Source organism: Gopherus evgoodei, chromosome 1, assembly GCF_007399415.2.
Source record: "Gopherus evgoodei ecotype Sinaloan lineage chromosome 1, rGopEvg1_v1.p, whole genome shotgun sequence".
In the NCBI taxonomy this organism is placed as follows: Eukaryota; Metazoa; Chordata; order Testudines; family Testudinidae; genus Gopherus; species Gopherus evgoodei.
The window spans coordinates 324,478,293-324,498,843 of NC_044322.1; the positions used below are offsets into that span (position 1 = coordinate 324,478,293).

The following is a 20,551-nucleotide window of genomic DNA, read 5'->3' on the forward strand; positions in this document are numbered from 1 at the left end:
GGCCTCAAGCATAAGAAACAGCATGAAGACGGTGGGAGAGCAATTCTGGGAGAAACTATTGGGAAGAGGAAGGGAAGCTTGAGTGAAGTGAAGTGAATAAGGGTCGGTCAGAACGTGAGCTGAAGTTGTACAGAGCTCTAAAGGTAAGCCCCAGTGTCTTGAATTCATATGACTCACTCGATTTAGTGTACTGTTTATTGTTGGACAGTTTATGCATAATGTAAGGCAATTTGTTCATATGCCAGTATAAAATCAGCTGTGATACAAGAGGAAAGCTACATTAAAAAAAACAGCAATCCTCCTCATCTCTTACACTGTATGCCCTCTTACTTTTGTCTTTTATGCGTTTACCCATCTCCCCCACCCCCAGCCACTTTTACTACCTTCCATTTTCTGAAGTGATGGGTTGGCTGTGAATTATAACAACAGAATAGTGCAGATCAGTGTAAGAAAGGGCAAGTGAGCCAATGCAAGACTAAATGGGAGAGAGGGAAGAACTGGAGCTTTCAGAGAAGATTTTAGTACAAGCTCAAGAAGTTCAGTCAGAGCAAGCAAAGTACTCAGTTGGCTCTAGGAATGGACAACCTCTTGCTGGTTATGACTAGGCTGAGCAAATAAAGTATTTTTCAGTTCATTGGGTCAAACTGAAATATCTGAAAATATTCCAGTTTGATTTGAACCAAAATCTATTTTTCTTGAAACAAAAACTTGAAAAAAATCTCTTTTCAAATCAATTCAATGTTTTGAGTCAATTGAAAACAATTTTTTTGACTTTTTGTATTGATTCAGACATTTTGAATGTTTTTCACTCTTTTTTTAATTAGCCAGATGTCAATTTGAAATGCTGTTTTGAAACTTGAAACAAAATATTTTGACTTTTGACTTTTTATGAACAAAACTGTTGAAATGAAATGTTTTGATTCTTTTGAAAAGCTTTTCCCCTCCCCTCCCCTCATTTTTTGCCTCATTCTGAACCTTTTGACTCATTCAACATGAATTTGACTAATAGGATTAGGGACCTGGAAAATGCTTTTTTCGATTAAAACACTATTTGTCATAATACATAAATACATAAATAAATAAAAATCACTCAATTCTCTAGCACTCTTCATTGGACTACATAGCTATGGCTTTGACTTGCCCACAGCAGGTCTAGAATGTTTCTGAATTGGCATGCATGTGCCTACTGCCCCAAAAGCTACTGAAATCTTTTTTAAAAAAGCCTAAAATACAGCTATTCTGCCGCTAGAGCACAAGAAGAAAGGCAAAAAGACTTATTATCTGAGAATACATGATGGGGTGATGTTAAGGGTACAAAATGTTATTGGTAAGAGTTCAGTATGTTATCTTTGGGAGGCCTACTTAGACCCCTTTATTGTTGCAGGTGAAATGCAAGAAGAATAGGCAGAATTCTTTCCACTTTAGCAATACATGCCGAATGTCCTGAGGGGCCAGTCCAAGAGGAATGGCCACCATATTATTACATAAAAGCTTCTTGGATTCTATCACACCCATTCCTTCTTGGATTGGGAGCTCACACTCAGATGTGACATCATTGGTTTTCACTGTGTGGGCAACAAAGTCTTTGCAAAACTAACAGGAAATTTTTTTTTTAAATGTCATTTACCTAAATGCCCTTTTCTCTGCTTATCAAAAGCTAGTTCCAGTGGGGCTTCACATCAGAGCAGCACTCAGCAATCTGAAAAGGGCTGGACTTTTGGAAGCTAGGCAGAACAATGCTAAATGTAAACTAATAATAGATTGAATCCCTATCTTAACCTACAAGTCATGAGTCATGTGAGCACACACTGGGAGGTGTGTGCAGTTTCTGTGATGAGTCCTTACGCCAAACCGAAGAGAGAGAAGAAATCACTCAGATAAGGGGTAAAGGCACTTAGGCTTGCTGTCTAAAACATTTTTGATCTGGGTAGGTCATAAAAGGAAAGGAGAAACTAGTACAATGGAGGGAATCATAGGGGAAGATTGTGTCATGTCTCTCTCCCCATTCCCTCCCAGCCGTCAAGAGCTGGAGTGTGGATTACCCAGCGTTTGAGTTGGTACTTTGTTTTGAATGAAGTAAGCCCCAAAGAAAGGAATGTGAAGAAAATGGTAGTTGGGACTGTATTTTGCCATCGTCAGCTGGTTTGCGTGCAGTTCTAAATACATTTGCTCCCTTTCCTTACTTTGATTTTTCATTCCTAAAAATAAAACTTTCCTGACATGAATAATAAAGAAAGATCTGGCCAGGTGCAAGAGAGGCATAACAGAAACTGGGGGGAGAGAGTTTGCACAAAAGATGACTTACCAAGACTGAACTAGAATGTGAGGAGTGATCATTGGTTCATTTATCTGGCGAGAAGGTGCACAGATAGGAGTCTACATGTCTATATTGACGCTATCTAATAAGAAAACATATATTTTACTGCTATATTTTCCCTGGATACTTCCTGATTTGCACATAAACTAAACTCCATATTTAGACACCTCTGAACATTGGGGTGTTTGAAATTCAGTACGAATTCCAAATTTTGTGACCCAGACAAATCTGTTTTTTGTGTTATTACAGTTTTATAATGAAGAAAGAGGATAAAATGTTACCTTTGTCAGCTCTCTAGCCACATTTAGTTTATTACATGAAAAGAATATAAAGGCTCATTTCCCAAGCCCATATTTAATTTCTACTCATAAACCTACACCCACCCATTTCTCCAGATTTATACATTTTCTTTTTCAATCCTGTGCAGAGTCTGTAACCCACCTACCTCAATCTGTCAAAGCGCAAATGGAGGACCCAAGAAAAATAGTAAGCAAGGTAGATGTAGGCTTAATTTCTTTTGCATCTAAATCCTTCTTTTTTTTAAAAAAAAATCTATTTTATAATTCTGCATTCCTGATGTAAATAATTCTGAACAGAAAAAGTCTGAATGCCAGATTTGTGTGGGACGAAGTTAAATTTAGGACTCTACGTTAGGAAGAGAGGGATGTCTTTTGTAAAGGAGGACAATTTATAGGTATGATAAGCTAACATTTATGAATGGAATGTCTGCAGACAGGGAAAAAAAGACTGTCATCAGTTATGTGTGAATATGACCCAAGAAACAGATTCAGAAGCTGACATATTGATGGTGGCACTGCATATTAAGAGATCCATCAGCAACCTGAGATAATGAAAGCAGATGTGTTTATTCTGGGCTTTGTTTTTAAAAAATGAGTAAGAGATTGCAATTCTTATCCCAGCTGTTACTGTATTTCCCTTTGAAGAAAGTATTTGCTGGGTACCAAATGTTGGTTACCAATAACTTTGCTACCATCAACTATTTAATCTGTATTCCTATTTTATCATTGTATTTACAACTACCTTTTGGCACAAACTGGGAATGCATGTTTCCTTAATTGGGACTCAGCCTGTGGGAGGCAGGGAAAAAGGTTACTTGGAGACCCTTTGTTCCTCATCCTCTGAGATGTAATTGGAGGGTAATGAAGAGGTAAATCTCTGTAAGAGCACACAGCCTTCTGTTGCGAAGAGGGAGAGTCAGAAAGCATAAATTCCTTGCCAAGTTAACTGATTATCCATTTAAGCATGTGGGAGGAAAATTGGAGCTTTTCCCTTTGGAAGTGGATTGAGCTGTATTGCTTGGTGGTGGGAGGAGGGGTATTACTACCAAGGAAGCCCTGTCTGGAGAGAAAGGTCCACTTTGCTGAGCCCCAGGTGCTGAAGAGGACTGATCCACTCTCATGGAAGGGCTCTGATGCGTGGGAGGGAGGGAGGGGAACAAAGGCCCCCACATGCCATCCAGACTCTGAGCCCCTTCCCATGTCAAAATAAGCACCTGTGCGCTGGAAGCAAGGCGGAAGACCCTGGGGTTTGTGGTTAAAGTCCTCCTTAAAAAATTCATCTTATTTGCTGAAACTCCTTCTAAAGCAGCTAGGGAAGTTTGTGTGTTAAACCTATCTCTCTTCTCGAGGGAGCCAAATTAATCAATCTGTTTTGCTTTCTTGAATAATTCTTTTTTATTTGGGCCCTGAAGTAAGGCATACCCATCCAATGTAAGGGTTACGTTCATCTCACGAACATCTTGGGCACTTTGGGCTCTTGGAGCTGCCAGAGCTCCTCTTAACCTCCATTTAAGAGTATCCTTCTTTGCCAACAACTCATTCTCTTCCCTTCTATTCTGCAATTTTTCTATCCCTCTGAAATCCTCAGCTACTTTATCCATTTCTATCCACTGGCTGTCTAAATCTTGCTCCAAACTGTGATGGGGTGCACTCACTCCGCACTGGACAGCCAAGTGTTAACTTCTCACTGTGGGCTGAGGAAATCACACCCCCGCACTCCTACTGGGCATGCTCGAGGTGTAGCACCAGTATAAAAGAAAGTAGCCCAGCTGACTACTGCAGAGGAAGGATATCTGTTACAGGCGCCTACCTTGGAGCTGCAGCAGCCCCTGAAAGGAGAAGCCAGAGACACCAAGATCCTGGCAGATGCCCCACTGTCTGTGGGCACCCCAGGGACTTCACAGCCAGCGGGACCAGCCCAGGCAGAGAAAACCAGGAACCTCAAAGTCACTCAGACCATGGATGCAGGAGTCATAGTAGGAAGCAGCCCAGCGGAGGAACTAGCCATAGTTGGTGTGCTGTGGTTAGATCCCTGCTGACAATCTCACTCGCTGCTGCCTGGGCTGGGACCCAGTGGATTAGAGAGGGCCTGAGTCCCCCTACTCTGGCCACCATGCCATCCTCAGGTGGTGGCCCACCCCTTTTCTGGCTGCTAGGTCTCACTGCCCCGAGATCCAGGATATGCTATTGAATCTGGCTGCTAGGCCGCACAGCCCCACAGCTAAAAGCCACTTGGTGGACTTAAGCCTTTAGGCCTCACTTCCTAGAGGCAGAGGGTGGCTTGAGGGACAGGGTGCACTCATCCCGAAGTGGATGGTGACCCTCTACCCCATTACACAAACCATTAACTTTTCCCCTTTCAAAGTTTATTGTCTCTTTCCAGGATGGAACCACAGGCAATATATGATATATAGTGTATATATATGCAATATAGTGCCTGCCACCACATCCTCACTGAGCTGGCTGAGGGTCTCTTGCAAATGATTGACATCTTGTCTTTCCCATTTTGATTGATCAAACGACCTACCCTCTAGGTAGATAGCAATTTAGATGTCAAAGGTAGTGGAGCAAATAATTAAGCAATCAATTTGCCAACACTTGGAAGATAAAAAGGTGATAAGTAACAGTCAGCATAGATTTGTTAAGAACAAAATGTGTCAAACCAACCTAATAGCTTTCTTTGACAGGGTAACAAGACTTGCGCATAGGGGGAAGCGGTAGACATGGCATATCTTGACCTTAGCTTTTGATACTGTCTCGCATAAACAAATTAGGGCAATAGAACTTAGATGGAGACTATAAGGTGGGTGCATAACTGGCTGGAAAACCATTCCCAAAGAGTAGTTTCAGTGGTTCACAGTCAAGCTGGAAGGGCACATCAAGTGGGATCTGGCTGGGATTAGTTCTGGGTCCGATTCTGTTCAATATCTTCATCAATGATTTAGATAATGGCACAAAGTTCATTTATAAAGTTTGCACATGATACCAAGCTGAAAGGGGTGGCAAGTGCTTTGGAGGACAGGATTAAAATTCAAAATGATCTGGAGAAATGGTCTGAAGTAAATAGGATAAAAGTCAATAAGGACAAATGCAAAGTACACCACTTAGGAAGGAACAATCAATCATTTTGTATGTGTGCAACTAGGAAATGACTGCCCAGGAAGGAGTATTGCAGAAACATCTGGAGGTCATAGTGAATCACAAGTTAAATATGAATCAACAGTTTAACACTATTGCAAAAAAAGAAAAAAACCACCACCAACATCATTCTGGGATGTATTAGCAGGAATGTTGTAAGCAAGACATGAGAAGTAACTCTTCCGCTCTACTCCATGCTCATACGGCTTCAACTGGAGTATTGTGTCCAGTTCTAGGTGCCACATTTCAGGAAAGATGTAGACAAATTGGAGAAAATCCAGAGAAGGGCAAGAAAAATGATTAAATCTAGAAAACATGACCTGTGAGGAAACATTGGAAAAATTGGATTTGTTTAATCTGGAAAAGAGAAGACTTAGAGGGGACAGAACAGTTTTCAAGTACATAAAAGGTTGTTACAAGGATGAGGAAGAAAAAATGTTCTCTGTAACCTCTGAGGATAAGACAAGCAGCAATGGGATTAAATTGCAGCAAAGGTGGTTTAGGTCTGGACATTTAGGAAAAACTTCCTAACTGTCAGGTTGGTTAAGCACTGGAATAAATTGCCTAGGAAGGTTGTGAAATCTCCATCATTGGAGATTTTTAAGAGCAGGTTAGACAAACACGTCAGGGATGTTCTAGATAATACTTAGTTCTGCCATGAGTGCAGGTGATTGGACTAGATGACCTCTTGAGGTCTCTTCCAGTCCTATGATTCTAAATGGCATGTAAAGGAAGTAAGTTATCTCTGCTCCATGTTTCAAATGAGTTGGCTGCCTCATGGTTAGGGACAGGAGTTAATAAACCCTGTCACAATGTGGGTGAAAACCTAAGTGGAAGTATAAGTGAAAGAAACTTAACACTTACTATTTGATATTGCCAGTTGTGGTGACTAGCAGTTTTCTTCCATGTGCAGGAAGCAGATTTTCCTCAGAGAAAAAGGGAAGATAGTTTAGCCTCTCTATATGAAAGCTTTGTTACAGATGAAGGCAAAACTGAAAGTGTGAAGCTTTTTATCTTGCAGCTTTACTAAAACTCTTAGTGAATCCTCTACTCCAGACTTCTGTGTCTGGCTTGTTTGAATAGTATGCCTGACTGCACTTCTCTACTCTTTCAACAGGAAACTTCACTATCTCACTGTCAGCCTGGGAGCACAGTGATCAGAAGGGAACTTCCTTTTTCCTCTTTCAGCTTGTTAACCCTTTATGAACCTTTCTATTTTAGAGAGACGGGTCAAAAGCACCTCTCTTCAAAAACACTTCTACACACCTTAAAAAAATTTCTCTTCAAGGGACTAACACAGGTGTCTTGGCAGGTTTCTCAAATTTGGAGTCGTAATAGGGTTTCTAAGACCTGAGTGAAATGATTTGTTAATGTTTAATTAAAGTCCCTTTAATTAAGGTTATTTTTACCTCATTATTTGATTTGAGAAAAACAATTGTTTGTTTTTATGGCTTTTAAGATTATAAACAACTAAAACCAATTTATTATATTTCCCTGAAGTACTAAATAATATAAGAATCAGATTGAGCTTACAATGTAAACCAAATTAATCAATTCAAGGAGTTAACAATAGTATGTATTAAAATTGATTAACAAAAAATCGAGACCCAAAATTGATCAAATTATTACAGGAGCACAATCCCAAAACTAATATAAATACAAATTACTGAATAGTTTACTTAATAATTCTATTACTATGCAGCTTATTTATCAGTTTATGCTTTTCCTTGTAGAAAGAATGGGTTAAGGCTATAATCTTTACATATCTAGAACTTTTAATGATCTGTGGTAAGATTTGCTTGGAACCTTGGTTGATTGATGACCAATTATAACTTGTACTATGGGCTTATGCGCACATGCTATTATTGGCCCTCCACACCCTAAAGAGCTAGGACAAGTCTCTCCTGGCCGGCATCTGTGCCCAAGTGTTCTGTTAAAGAAACCCAACAAAAAAAAATTATTCAGGAAAAGAAAAAGGAATCGCTTTTCTCCTTGCTGGATCTGAACATAAGAACATAAGAACGGCCATACTGGGTCAGACCAAAGGTCCATCTAGCTCAGTATCCTGCCTACCGACAGTGGCCAATGCCATGTGCCCCAGAGGGAGTGAACCTAACAGGTAATGAGCAAGTGATCTCTCTCCTGCCATCCATCTCCACCCTCTGACAAACAGAGGCTAGGGACACCATTCCTTACCCATCCTGGCTAATAGTCATTAATGGACTTAACTCCATGAATTTATCCAGTTCTCTTTTAAACGCTGTTATAGTCCTTGCCTTCACAACCTTCTCAGGCAAGGAGTTCCACAAGTAGACTGTGCGCTGCGTGAAGAAGAACTTCCTTTTATTTGTTTTAAACTTATTAATTTCATTTGGTGACCCCAAGTTCTTGTATTATGGGAATAAGTAAATAACTTTTTCTTATCTACTTCTCCACATCACTCATAATTTTATAGACCTCTATCATATCCACCCTTAGTCTCCTCTTTTCCAAGCTGAAAAGTCCCAGCCTCTTTAATCTCTCCTCATATGGGACCCTCTCCAACCCCCTAATCATTTTAGTTGCCCTTCTCTGAACCTTTTCTAGTGCCAGTACATCTTTTTTGAGATGAGGCAACCACATCTCAACACAGTATTCAACATGTGGGTGTACCATCGATTTATATCAGGGCAATAATATATTTTCTGTCTTATTCTCTATCCCCTTTTTAATGATTCCTAACATCCTGTTTGCGTTTTTGACTGCCTCTGCACACTACATGGGCATCTTCAGAGAACTATACAGGATGACTCCAAGATCTTTTTCCTGATTTGTTTTAGCTAAATTAACCCCCATCATATTGTAGAGCTTTAGAGTCAGTCAGTGACTGCAGTTTGGTGAACCACACAACATTTTTCAGCTGAGGTACCATCACACTAGTGGGCATTGTCGTCCAGTCAACTGGCTGGTCTGTAGTGTTTTTGTCTTCACTTTCCTTGGGACCAGCTCAGGGAAAGTAGGACCATCAGCTGTCTGATTGTTGTTGTGATGACCTCAGGAAGAGCATACTTTTCTTCCCTGTTGATCAGCCTGAATTTCAACCTTAAAAGAGTCGGTAATGTCCCAGGGGACCTCCCTGGAGATCTCTCTCTGTGTGTGGAGGGGTGTTGATATGCATACGCTCCAACTTCAGCCTGCTCACGTAATCCACGTCTTCTTCTCACATGTGCATTCTTGAACCTACAGACAACCCTCTCCGGAGGCAGTGTTGATAATGCCACTGCCAAGCTGGCTGATCTTTCCACATGAGAAAGGTGATTTTTCAGTGTTATCAGGCTTACTATCTGGGCCTGTGTTACTCCAGCTGTATAATCAGAAGTAATAAGCACAAGGCTATTATTAATTACTTAAGCACTGTCAGAAGTGTGGAAAATCCTTTACAAAATAGGTAAGATACCCTACCCTGAGCAGCTTATGTTTTCTAAAACATACTTGAAATGACTTCCTGGTTTGAAATGCAGAGACAGATCCTCAATTTATACCCCCACCTCCTTCTTACTAACATAATCTTGGATTAAGTTTAGGGCTTGTCTACATGGTGGGGTAATATATACTATGCAGTTGTGATTTCTAAAACACGCTAATGTAGTATGCATTAATTAGTCCATGTAGACCCTGCTGGTGCACTTAGACATAGGAGTTTCAAATACAAAGATAATTAAGCTAAATGGAATTAAAGCCATTTCAATTCTGAATGAGAGTGTCTGCACAGGGGGTTAATGCAGTTTAACTAACCCACCTTAAATTCACACCTTTATTTAATTTAGATTAATTTTCCTGTGTCCCCATGTAGACAAGCTCTAAATTAGCTATGCCTGTTGGAGCTTTCAAGAGTGGGAATACGCAGAGGCCATTCAATGAACTATTAAATATTGTGTTAAAATGGATCTAGATTATGTATTACTATGTGGAACAAAATAAGATATAAGATATTGGAGATCACAATAACTTGAACCTGGCTCATACCCCTCTGTCAGCTTTACCTGCCCCTACTGCTATTGCATATGCAAAAGCTCTTTTGTTTTTAATACTTCATCAACAGATTGGTGTTTGTTTTGTTTTGATGGCATTTGTGAATTAACTTACATTAACAGCCAAAAACCATATGAACAGCTAACTAGATTAAAAAAAAATCCTAAAGTAAAAATCCTTTTTATAACATACATGTAAACGATATTATAAGAAATAAAAAGGTGAAAAGCCTTCTTCTTACTATGGTAATTCCAGTAAATGTATGGGAAAACATTTTAAAATGTGGAAGATGATAAAAGCAGCAATAAAGAAAAGCTAAAACTATTTGCTCTAAAAGAACAACAACACAGGCCATGTCTAACTAGGTTTGGATACTATTTGCAGTCCTGAGTGCTTAAATGACACTAGCACATATTCTATTTCAAATTTATGATGGCTATATTTTGCTCCATCCTAATGATGTGACTTAATTAGGATTTCAAACTTATGAGCACCTTTGTCAGATTTTTTTGATTAAGTTCTATATTGGTGTCTCATGTTCTCCAAAATTCAACCCTCTAGAACCCACAATGGCTCAAAACAGCCATTTTAAAGCTAGTCCAGTGAAAGACTGAAGCTTTGACCTTGTACAAGTACAATCTCCTAGTCTTTTCGCTTTGTGAGCTGAAAGGCTAGAAATTTCATTCTCAATGAGTCCATCAGCCAGCCATTGTCTCAGATACATTGTCAAGTATCCAATTCAGTTCAGTTTCAACAGAATTTAGCAGCAATTTACACACATGGGAAGCCTAAAAAGCATGTCTAAACAGATACTACACAAAGCATCATTAAAGACTCAGAGGTATACAAAAGACCAACAGGCAAAGCATTTGTGCAAATGAGCTTTCCTCCACTGGACCAAAACACTTGTTTTCTTGTGAATTCTATAATCTCCAGATGCGGATGGCACACACAAATTATGAGACCAGCAGCTGAGTCCAGATTTGCCTGAACTAATTCCCTCATGCTCCTTGCGGACCAAATATGAGGGTCTATTTTTTAATGGCTACTTTTTAAGAAAAAATAATATACTGTATTCATTTATCAAAGGATGGAATGATATCTACAGGATTCATGCTTTTGCTTTCACCTGTAGCCCCTCTCCCGTACAACTGACCCAGTATGAATTTGTTCAAGATAGGATAAGTCTGCCTTGGGGCTTTTTACACAACTTTAGGAAACTTGGCCTGTGTTATGTGTGCATGTGTATCACCTCAGACCAAACCCACTTAGACAAACAACCAGGAACAAAGTTTTATTCTGTTTTATCCAGCAGCCTCCTCTCTACTTGCTTGCCTTGTGCTTCCAGCTTCAGTCAGTGTTGAAACTTCCTGCTGGAAGGACAGAGGGGACTTTGTATAACTCAACCCTCTTACAAATATGTTCTAATTCCCACACTAACTAAACCTCAACACAAACAAGCCAATGTTCTCATTTTCTATCATTTAAACTCCTCTCAGGGTACTCTTTAAGCCCTTTTTGGTCCTACCTGTAAAGAAACGTAGAACAGGATAACAGTTCAGCAGCTTCCTCTCTGCTTGCTTGCTTCGTTCTCACAACTTCAATCAGTGCTGAAACTTCCTGCTTGGAGGGCAATAGTACTTCTTGGCAAGAACCAGGAAGTTCTCTCAACATGTCACAGCTTGTAGTTCCTAGAGCTGCTGCTGAAGGACATGACCTTTCACCTCCCAACTTTTCCTTTTTTTTTTTTATTAAAAGAGCCTATTTTCTGGCTCACAGATGTCCATTCCTGGCATCCAGTCTTGTATAAAGGCCCAAATCCAGCAAAGAACTTAACTCAACTGGACTACTTATGTGCTTAAAATTATGCATGTGCTTAAGTGTTTTGCTGGATTGCAACCTAGGGGCCAAATCCCATTAAAGTAAATGGAAAGACTTTTGTTGACTTTAATAGGCATTGTTAGATCTGGTCTTAAGTCCCTGGTGAATGCACAGTGCTGTTCTAATATGGTTTGCTCCTAAATATATATTTACTTATTTCAACTTTTAAGTGCCTCTACTTTACCATAGACAATTATACTAGTCAAAGTAGTAAGCCCTTGGAGACTGAGGCCAAAGAAATGCCTAAAATAGTGGTTTGAAACAACTGAACAGAACTTTAAAACAATTTAATGTAACTTTTTATTGAATTTATGTAACAGAAATACAAAGGGGAAAATGACATAAGTAAACATATATTTAAGGGAGAAAACTGACTCCTGCTGTAACTTCAGATGAGTTAACCAAGAGATTAACATGTCCCAAACAATCTATTCTTGGTATTACAAAATACAGCCACAATTTTACAAACACTGACATATGAGTAGTTCCATTAAGCTCACAGGGAGTACTCTCACGTGTGTTAAGTTATTCCTGTGCACAAATGTTTGCAACATAAAGGGCCTATATTGGGACAGATAATGAAATCTGTAGCTGAATGTGGATTACGTATTTTTGTTTTTGACCAAAAGGCCTCACCTGTTTAAAACACAGAAGAAATTAATTAAAATATTATAAAAAGGTTTATTAGTAGTATATATTGTTTAAAATAGAAATTGTGTATAAAGGAAATTCTCTAAATCTCCTCAATATTATTTATATTGCAGTAGCAGTAGACACTTAAGGATACAAGACGACAACCTCAGGTTTGAAGAGCTCATGGAATGATTATGATAAATTTTACAAATTATATTCTAAAAATGTTTTATTTTATGTTTAAAAACTTAACAGGCTTGCAGTCACAGAACATGAAATGCAATTATTACAATAAGTGGTCAGGATCAGAGTATTGGATCCTTGGAAGTTTATCTTGATACATGTTCCCCAAGTACAATTAATCTATAGATGAAAGAGGACAATTATTTACTCCAATTAAGTTAGTCATGTTAATCAATAATTCAGATAACAGCTTTATGTCTGAAGAGTTATGCTTTTGAACCAGCAGGGATAGGCTTAGTTATTAACAGTTCATTTGTATGAGCCTGATCACCATCTTTATGCAAAAATGATGCTATCTCTGGAATCTGAGAGAAATAGTTCTTTGCCAGGATATGTTTGTGCTTTATCCTGTGAATAAATACCATTTCATATGCCTGAAAGGTAAGAAAATCCAAATTTTATTAAATGCAATCAAAATTTCTTATCTATATGTTGCTATATATCCTGTATAGTATAAACACTGCACTAGTGACCTACAAACTGTTTAACAAACCAAACCATAACATTCAAATCCAGACATGTTACTTAATGCAGTAAGATACAGCAGAAGGTAGTCCTGTATAGCAGTCTTTTAAGGCCTCAGTCTGGAAGGTACTGAGTGCCTCCTGTGAAGTGATAACTGCCTGAAACTCCTATTAAAATCATTCAGCATTTCCCCAGACTAGGTCTCTCTACATTTCCTTATTATCTTTTGAGTGATGTGAATTCATTTTTTATTATTATTTTAAAATTTTGAAAATCAGGGAGAGACTGGCAATGCTTAAACTTGTGCATTTCTAAGAACTTTACCTTCTTTGGAATTGGACTGAAGCTTTTATAAATGCTCATCAGGGCATACCATTTTAAACCATTTTGTAGCATTTTTATGCAGCCTTGGTTTTGATCCAGTGTTCTATTTCTAGAAGTTCAATCAATTACCCAATATTCTACAAGGTAGAAATGTCTACAAGATACAGTACTACATTTAATTTGATATGAGAATAATTAGATTAAATACACAAAGAATGCTGTGGGTTAATTGAAGCAGCACTGGAATTTCAGTTTTCAAACTGTAGTTCAATCCAGGAGTGTTGTTAATGAAATTACTTTCACATACCTTACTAAATTTCTGGTGATTAGCAACCCATACAATCATAACAAATTAACTCTGACATTAAATGCAATGTTAGTCTCTTAGTCTCCCTACTCTCATCACTAGTAGCATGGATAGCTATTAGAAGGGAAATGTTTAAACTTTTAAAATTGAAATTAAGTAAAAAAAAATCTATAAAATATTTTGGGTGAGGTTAATTTTCATTTTAAACACAAACTTAAATTTGGGGCCTCAGCTAGTGGAGACTGTTCCTTTGTCTAATGACGTCAAGATTGGTACAATCAGGCAAGATAGCCACAAAATCAGAACTTTTGCCAGCCAAACAGAGGTAAGAGGGATACTGCCAGTTATATAAACAACAATATGCACAAAGGAGTAATTGAGATTCCAGTTTCCTGAGCAGCCTTGTTGATTTAATGCAGGAGTGAGGACTCAAGGAAGGAACTCAGAGATTCCAGTTTGAAATTTATTTTATCTTTTAAAAAGTAATGCCACTAAGTAGTGCCATATGCCACTAAGAACTGAACTGGCCACCAAACAGCCACTACATAGCAATGATCTTACGACACTACCAACATAAACCAGTAGCCTAGAGAAGAAAGACTGTAACCTATTTTACCTGATACATCTAGTTGTTAAGAAATCTCTTGAGCTTTGAAATACTAAATATTTCACTGTATTAAGTCCAGGTTCCTCAGAGTGGGACCTCTGCCAGGATACTGTACCTTTAGATAGAGGACTTTTCCTTATATGTAACAGTTTCAAGGCAGTAGTTTCAAGGATTTCCTTAACAAATTATTTTAATTGATCTTTGATAACAGAGAATAGCAGATGTTGTGACATCATCAACTCAGAATAGCACATAAGCTTTTATAGTCTAATTGCAGGTGATCAAAACTCAAATAAGTGTCAGTCATCCTTCTGAAAAAGCAGATGTGGTCAATCTTACAAAGATCTCAACAAAGGGGTAGTTATTATATACAGGACTATTTTTATGATGCAGTTATAATGGGCCAACTGAGATACAGAGGACCTAAGTGCAAAATTTTAGTCACATGATTATAATAAAATGCAAAATATACGAAGAAAAATTGCATTAGTTCCATTTTACCTCTTGAAGGTTATGCAGCTTGAGATGTGCTTTTGCCTCATCTTTACTGAGGAGGACTGTGTTCCATGGAGACCATTCACAGTGCTTATCCCATCTGACCATAACCAAATCATGGAGATCATCCCAGGCACTAAGAGCTGACTGACAACCCCAAATGTTCTCCACCATGTACTGTAGATCTTTTTGCTGTAATTGAAAGCAGGTTGAGAAGAATAAAACATGCTTAATTCTACCAGCAACTCACCTTACCTAGCCACCACTTAGGAAATGCTTTGAATTAGAATTATTTTGTGTACATGCCATAGAATAATTTTGGGTAGAGGAGGGTAAACATGTGAGTCATCTAGCCTACCCTATTAGAGTATGGCGTGGCAGGATTGATTTAATTCTTCTTAGATCATCCCTAAAAATCAGATACTAATTTATTCTGGATTATTTCTGTTTATGGCAATCCTATATCTTCTGTTGACAGGTTGCTTCATTGCTTATAATCTTAAAGTTTCTTATATTTAATCTACATTGTCCCTGCTCCTGTGTATGCTGATCCCTACTTGTTTGGTACTTGCTCATTAATAAATATAACTGATCCTTCTCCTTTATCAGCTTCCTTTATATTTGTATTTTAGAGTACATAATTAGTTTAAATTTAATAAATAAGTTATGGTACCATTCTATGTTACTGAAGTCAAACTCAGCACACAGCCAGAATAACCTGGGCTGGAGGACTGGGAGGGGGCAAAATCCAAGTAACTCAGGATGCACAATATCAAGAGGCTCATCCCCTGGATAAGCATGACAGGTTTTGCACTTCTCCCTTCTCACCCCTCTGCTTCTGTCCTACAAAGAGTTAGTTATTGTGTAATGATATTGTTACTCATTCTCTCCATGGAACTGTGACATCCTGCAGTGATGCTGCAGGATTTAAAAATAGCTAGTGGTTGGCCAGTTTGTACTGTAAGTTCTTTATATACAGACCTTAAATCTGATATTCCCCTCTGTAAAGTCATGTTTCACCTATACTTATTTCACTTTGTTTCATTTATTACTAGTCATCTGACATCACCACTAATTATTTTAAAATAGTCTGTGAAGCAAAAAGTGATTTGGGGCCACAGTTAATGTTGAACTTTGGCAAACTTTTCTATAATAAATACTCCATCACCAAGTTTTCTCTGCATTGGAGTAATGGAAAAAAAGAAGGAAAGATTTAGTCAAAAGGATTCTTTACTAGGCCAATGGACTTTGAGGTAAGGCTTCTTCCATACCAAGCATGAAGTAGGTCCTTCTTCCCTTCTCCCAAAAATAAATCACTTGACTTTAATAAAATAATAGCATTTACATGTTAACAAATCAGATTCCTCACAGGGGGTGATTGGAATCATTCCAAGTCAATACTCTTGCAAAATGTCGCACCCTATACTCTCATGCATCTTGCTTCCAAATCCAGAACCTGGTCCTGCTACCACTGAGACCTTTGACTTGAAGAAAAACAAAAGGGTTCTTTGAATGTGTTGGCTTTAGAACCTTTTTGCCTCTGTTGTGCTAAGGCTGTGTACCCTACTTCCCACACTACTGAGCCTCGTTAAAGCTGGTCCCACAGACCCCACTTTCTTTAGCCTTCTTAAGGTTGGTCTCATCTCCACCTTCACTTTCAAAATATGTTTTTTCCATTTCATAGCAAGTCCTTGAGTTATTACTGTACTTTTTGTTGAAAGTCAGATACTAGCAACAAGACATATTAGCAAGCATCTATTCCAAGCAGTAGCTTCTTTTAATGCCACATTGCATATCACAAATGCTTCTTGAACTTGCTGTCATTTTAGTGCCACTTCTTACCATATTTATATGAGGTCCTTGCAAGTAATTTAGACTGGCAATAGTGCTTGGCTCTTCTACCTTATCAGATTAAAGAAATTCTGCTACAGATAAGTTCTGTCCTTCAGAAGACGGGTATTTGATGTTGAAGAAAAATCATTCTGGTTATGGTGGAAAAGTTTGATCTGACAGGATGGTTTTGCTGTATTTCCTAAAGGTGGTCAGACTATGGATTAATCTATATCATCTCTAGAAGTCCATTCCACAGCTGGGTCCCCTTGACAGATTGCTTTGACCTCTACTCTGAAATGCTTTGTGATTTTCATTGTCCCAAAGAAGTGAAATTGCCTTGGTGGCTCACAGATGGAAATTCAATCTTGAATGTAGTTAGGACCTAACCTATTAATTGCTTTGAAGATTAAGATCAAGGCCTTAAACTGGCAGTGGAAGTTGACTGAACCTTAACCAGAATGATTTTTCACATTGGAGGAATTTTGAGGTGTCCATGGTGGCTGAAACCATGGAAGAAATGGTCAGCCACATTTTGTACCAGCTAGAACTGCTTCCACTCGTTTAGCATTAAGCTTCAGAAACAACAATGTATAGAAATCCAGTCTCAACATGACAAATGCATCCATCAACTTGCCTAGGTCCTTATCTAGTAAGAAGGGGTAAAGTTTCTTATCAAGCTGGCAACAAAAGATAAGTGTAGTGCTTTTTAGTTTCTAAAATGAATAGGATGCTCTCATCCATCCTGGCATTAGAGGGAGAGAAGCTGGTGTTTCTTCCTCCTCCTCAATCCCCTTTGGAAATTTGGAGTGCTTCTGGAGATTCCTCTGGCTAATCATATTTGTTCAGGTAATAAGACTCATTATTACCCTCAACCTCTCCTTGATGCATGTTCAGAATACTAAACAAACCTGGGTGGCAGCTGCATAAATAGTACTAGAGGAAGCACAGACTCCATATCCACAGATGCTACTGTGAAGTTCCCAAGGCTAGGCTGCCATCACTAGCTGAAGAGAACCCCTTGCTGTCAGTCATTAAAAAGGAATGAGTGGGGGCATTTAGTGGCCACCAGTGTTCCAGGCAGAGGTAGGCATGTACTTGCCTGTTATTGCTTGTCAGCCCAAGACTGTAGCTGGGGAAATTCCATGAGTCATGTGCATGAAGCAGAGATCCAAGAGTGAGAATTTGTCATTGGGCTTTGGAGAACAGCCAAATTTTAAGGCAAGCAGTAATTTAGCGCCAGTACAAAGAATATAAACTCTCTTTTTAGTATTTTTAAACAGGAAAAGTACTTAATAAGAACAAACAGAATCTGTATAATCTATTTACTTGTATAATATTTCTTAACATAGGCATGGATAATAGTAGAAGCCTAATCTTCTATTATAGCATTTTTGGTAAAGCACTACAATAAGATATGAAATATGTTTTACACACTGAAAATAGTCAGAAAGTGTGCTTCTATTGTTGATACTGTAGTTTCTTAGTGCCAAAACCCTGAGAAAATTCTGCTAATCTTGGGCTTTTGGATTACTTTAGATAACTGTGCTTTGAGTGTACCTACTAATTTAAATACTGACAACTAAGGTTTTTTTTTAAAAAAGGTTAAGTGTGTGTGAATGAGGAGGTTGTTCCAAATGTTAACATGTTCATTGATTAATCATATAATTGCCAAGGATTATAGAAGATACTAAGTAGTTTAGAAAAGTGAAACTAATTTAAGTAAATCTTAATTCTAACAAATACATGCAAAACAAAATAAAAAAATCCAGAAACCTCTAGATCCAAATCTTCTACTAACTGTAAGATCGAAGGCTCAAAACTGGACTTCTCTGCTTTTTCTTTACCCAAGAACTCAATGGAAGACTTTAGTAATTTTAATAAAATAAATAATACTTTGTATTTCTATAACAGCTTCCATCCGAGGATCTCAAATAGCTTAACAAATATTAATACTCAGAACACCATTATAAATTATCCTTATTTTATATATGATACAGTGGCATAGTAAGATTAAGTGACTTTCCTGGCATCACAGAGGCAGTCCGTTGCAGAGCTAAGAATAAATTCAGATCGCCTGACTCCTGGTCCTGTTCTTAGACCCTCCTTCCTCTTTCCTGTTTTTATTATTTTACAATCACTTTTGAAAGTCTAACCATACTTTAAGATAGTAAGAGTGTTTCTTTGTATTCATCTATTACAGAGAGAACCATTTGTTCCATATTGTAGGGAGAAATGTATGTAGTTTTTGGTTATCACTGTCTAAAATTAGAACTACCACCCTATGTAATAACTTAGACCAGTTGCTGTTAGCATCAGTGATATATACACAGAAACAGGAAAAAATGGTGCTCAACACAAACACATTAATATTCACTATCAACACTATCCTTTCACACAGTACCTGAACTACATGAGCGATTTTAGCATCATCCTGGTAATCAGCTTCAGATTTTCTGAGATTTTTTAGCATAAGCTTGTATTTCAAAAAGGCTTCTCGACGCCGGGCCTCATTATCAAGCTTGCAACAACGGCGACACCTGCCGACAGTGCGTGAATTAGCAGGCACAGGGAATTCAGTAGAGGGCAAGTAACTTTTGCAACCATGACAAAAATAAATGTTTTTATAAAGCTTTAATGGATCTGGTGGAACCTGAAGAAGGATGATAAGAAAGATGCTCTACTATACATATATATAGGACTGAATGTCTTCCTATTAAATGAGTGAGTTTTAACATTACCAAGAACATATCATGCCTTACAGTACACAATACAACTATTGGCTAATTTTGCTAAGGCTTTACATGCAACTTGATGGCATTTCTCTATCTGTACATAGTACAATAACTTTTGAATGCCGCATTTGATCAATTCCCAAGTCTCAGGGAATGTTCTAGACATCACTGGCCAATATCCTATTGATTTGGTGGAGAATCAGAAAACCTAAATGGGAAAAACGGGGGACACATGGAGACCTGCCACCTGATTATCCCAGTCAGAGCTTCACTGTCTATAGATAAAAAAACTGATTGATGCCACGCATTAACACCTTCATCTCTATCTCATTTTTGCCTATCTTCCCAAAAGTTTAAAGTGTTGACACCCTGAATGACTTATCTCATAGACAAAAAGATTAATAAGAGGAAGAGAACAACCTCGGGCACTGGAGAATGCATATGTACACATGGCCACTGGCATGGGGTGTGGGGGAGAAAGGGTATAGAAAGGAGGAGGGAAAGGGAAGACACAGAACCTTGATGGGGTAGGGAACGGGGAATCCTGGCATTTGGTAGAGGACAGAATGAAGAGCACATTGAGCTCTGGGCATCAGAAGGTGAAGTTGCAGGGAGTCCCTGAAATAGATGGAGATGGGAGAGTGGCATAAGGGAACTTGTTGGGTGGAATGGAGGAATGCAAGGAGCCTTTGGAGTTTGCAATAAGATCGGCCCACACAAGCGACTAAGTGTGCAACACTTAATATTAAACATGCCTTTAAGTTTCAAAAGGCAGCAATACTTATCTGAAATTTAAAAAAAATCAGTTTAGCTATTTTTAAACATCCTTTGTTCTTATTGTATTTATTAAAAATATTTAAAGAACAAAACAACTGATTTTATAGGACTAGATTAAGACCTCAGCTATTATGGTCCAAAGCAGAGGTGGGAAAACTTTTTGGCCCGAGGGCCACATCTGGGTGGAGAAATTGTATACAGGGCCATAAATATAGGGCTTGGGAAGGGGATTGGGGTTTGGAAGGGAGTGCGGTATGCAGGAGGGGGTTTAGGGCAGGGGTTGGGGTGCAGGGGGGTGTGGAAGGGAGCTCAGAGCAGGGGGTTGGGGTGCAGGAGGGGTGCGTTGGGGACTCAAGGCAGGTAGTTATGGGGCTCATGGCAGGAGGTTGGGGTGCAGGAAGGGTTTGGGGTGCGGGCTACGGCCCAACGTTGCTTACCTCAAGTGGCTCCGGGGTGGCAATGGCAAGCAGTGGGGTTAAAGCTCCCTGC

General features: G+C 38.7%; 2 protein-coding genes across 5 annotated transcripts in view; both read right to left on the reverse strand.

The window, feature by feature from the left end:
- LOC115644565 (V-type proton ATPase subunit S1-like) overlaps window positions 1-11,361 on the reverse strand; it is a 93,244-nt gene extending 81,883 nt beyond the window's left edge. Inside the window, exons 1-2 of one of the 3 annotated variants that reach the window (XM_030549141.1) lie at window positions 11,294-11,361; window positions 6,619-6,680 (exon numbers count right to left, since the gene is read on the reverse strand). The gene's annotated coding sequence lies outside the window, so the exon portion shown is untranslated. Of the gene's footprint in view, window positions 1-6,618; window positions 7,115-11,293 lie in introns of those variants that run through there. The other 2 variants (XM_030549139.1, XM_030549140.1) reach the window with 2 other exon arrangements.
- A 621-nt stretch (window positions 11,362-11,982) lies between these two features.
- IQUB (IQ motif and ubiquitin domain containing) overlaps window positions 11,983-20,551 on the reverse strand; it is a 42,517-nt gene continuing 33,948 nt past the window's right edge. For both annotated transcript variants that reach the window (XM_030549143.1, XM_030549142.1), the window contains 3 exons: window positions 18,955-19,203; window positions 14,727-14,912; window positions 11,983-12,896 (listed from right to left, as the gene is read on the reverse strand). In XM_030549143.1, the coding sequence (XP_030405003.1) occupies window positions 12,729-12,896; window positions 14,727-14,912; window positions 18,955-19,203 (603 nt within the window). In that variant the 3' untranslated portion in view covers window positions 11,983-12,728. The remainder of the gene's footprint in view (window positions 12,897-14,726; window positions 14,913-18,954; window positions 19,204-20,551) is intronic.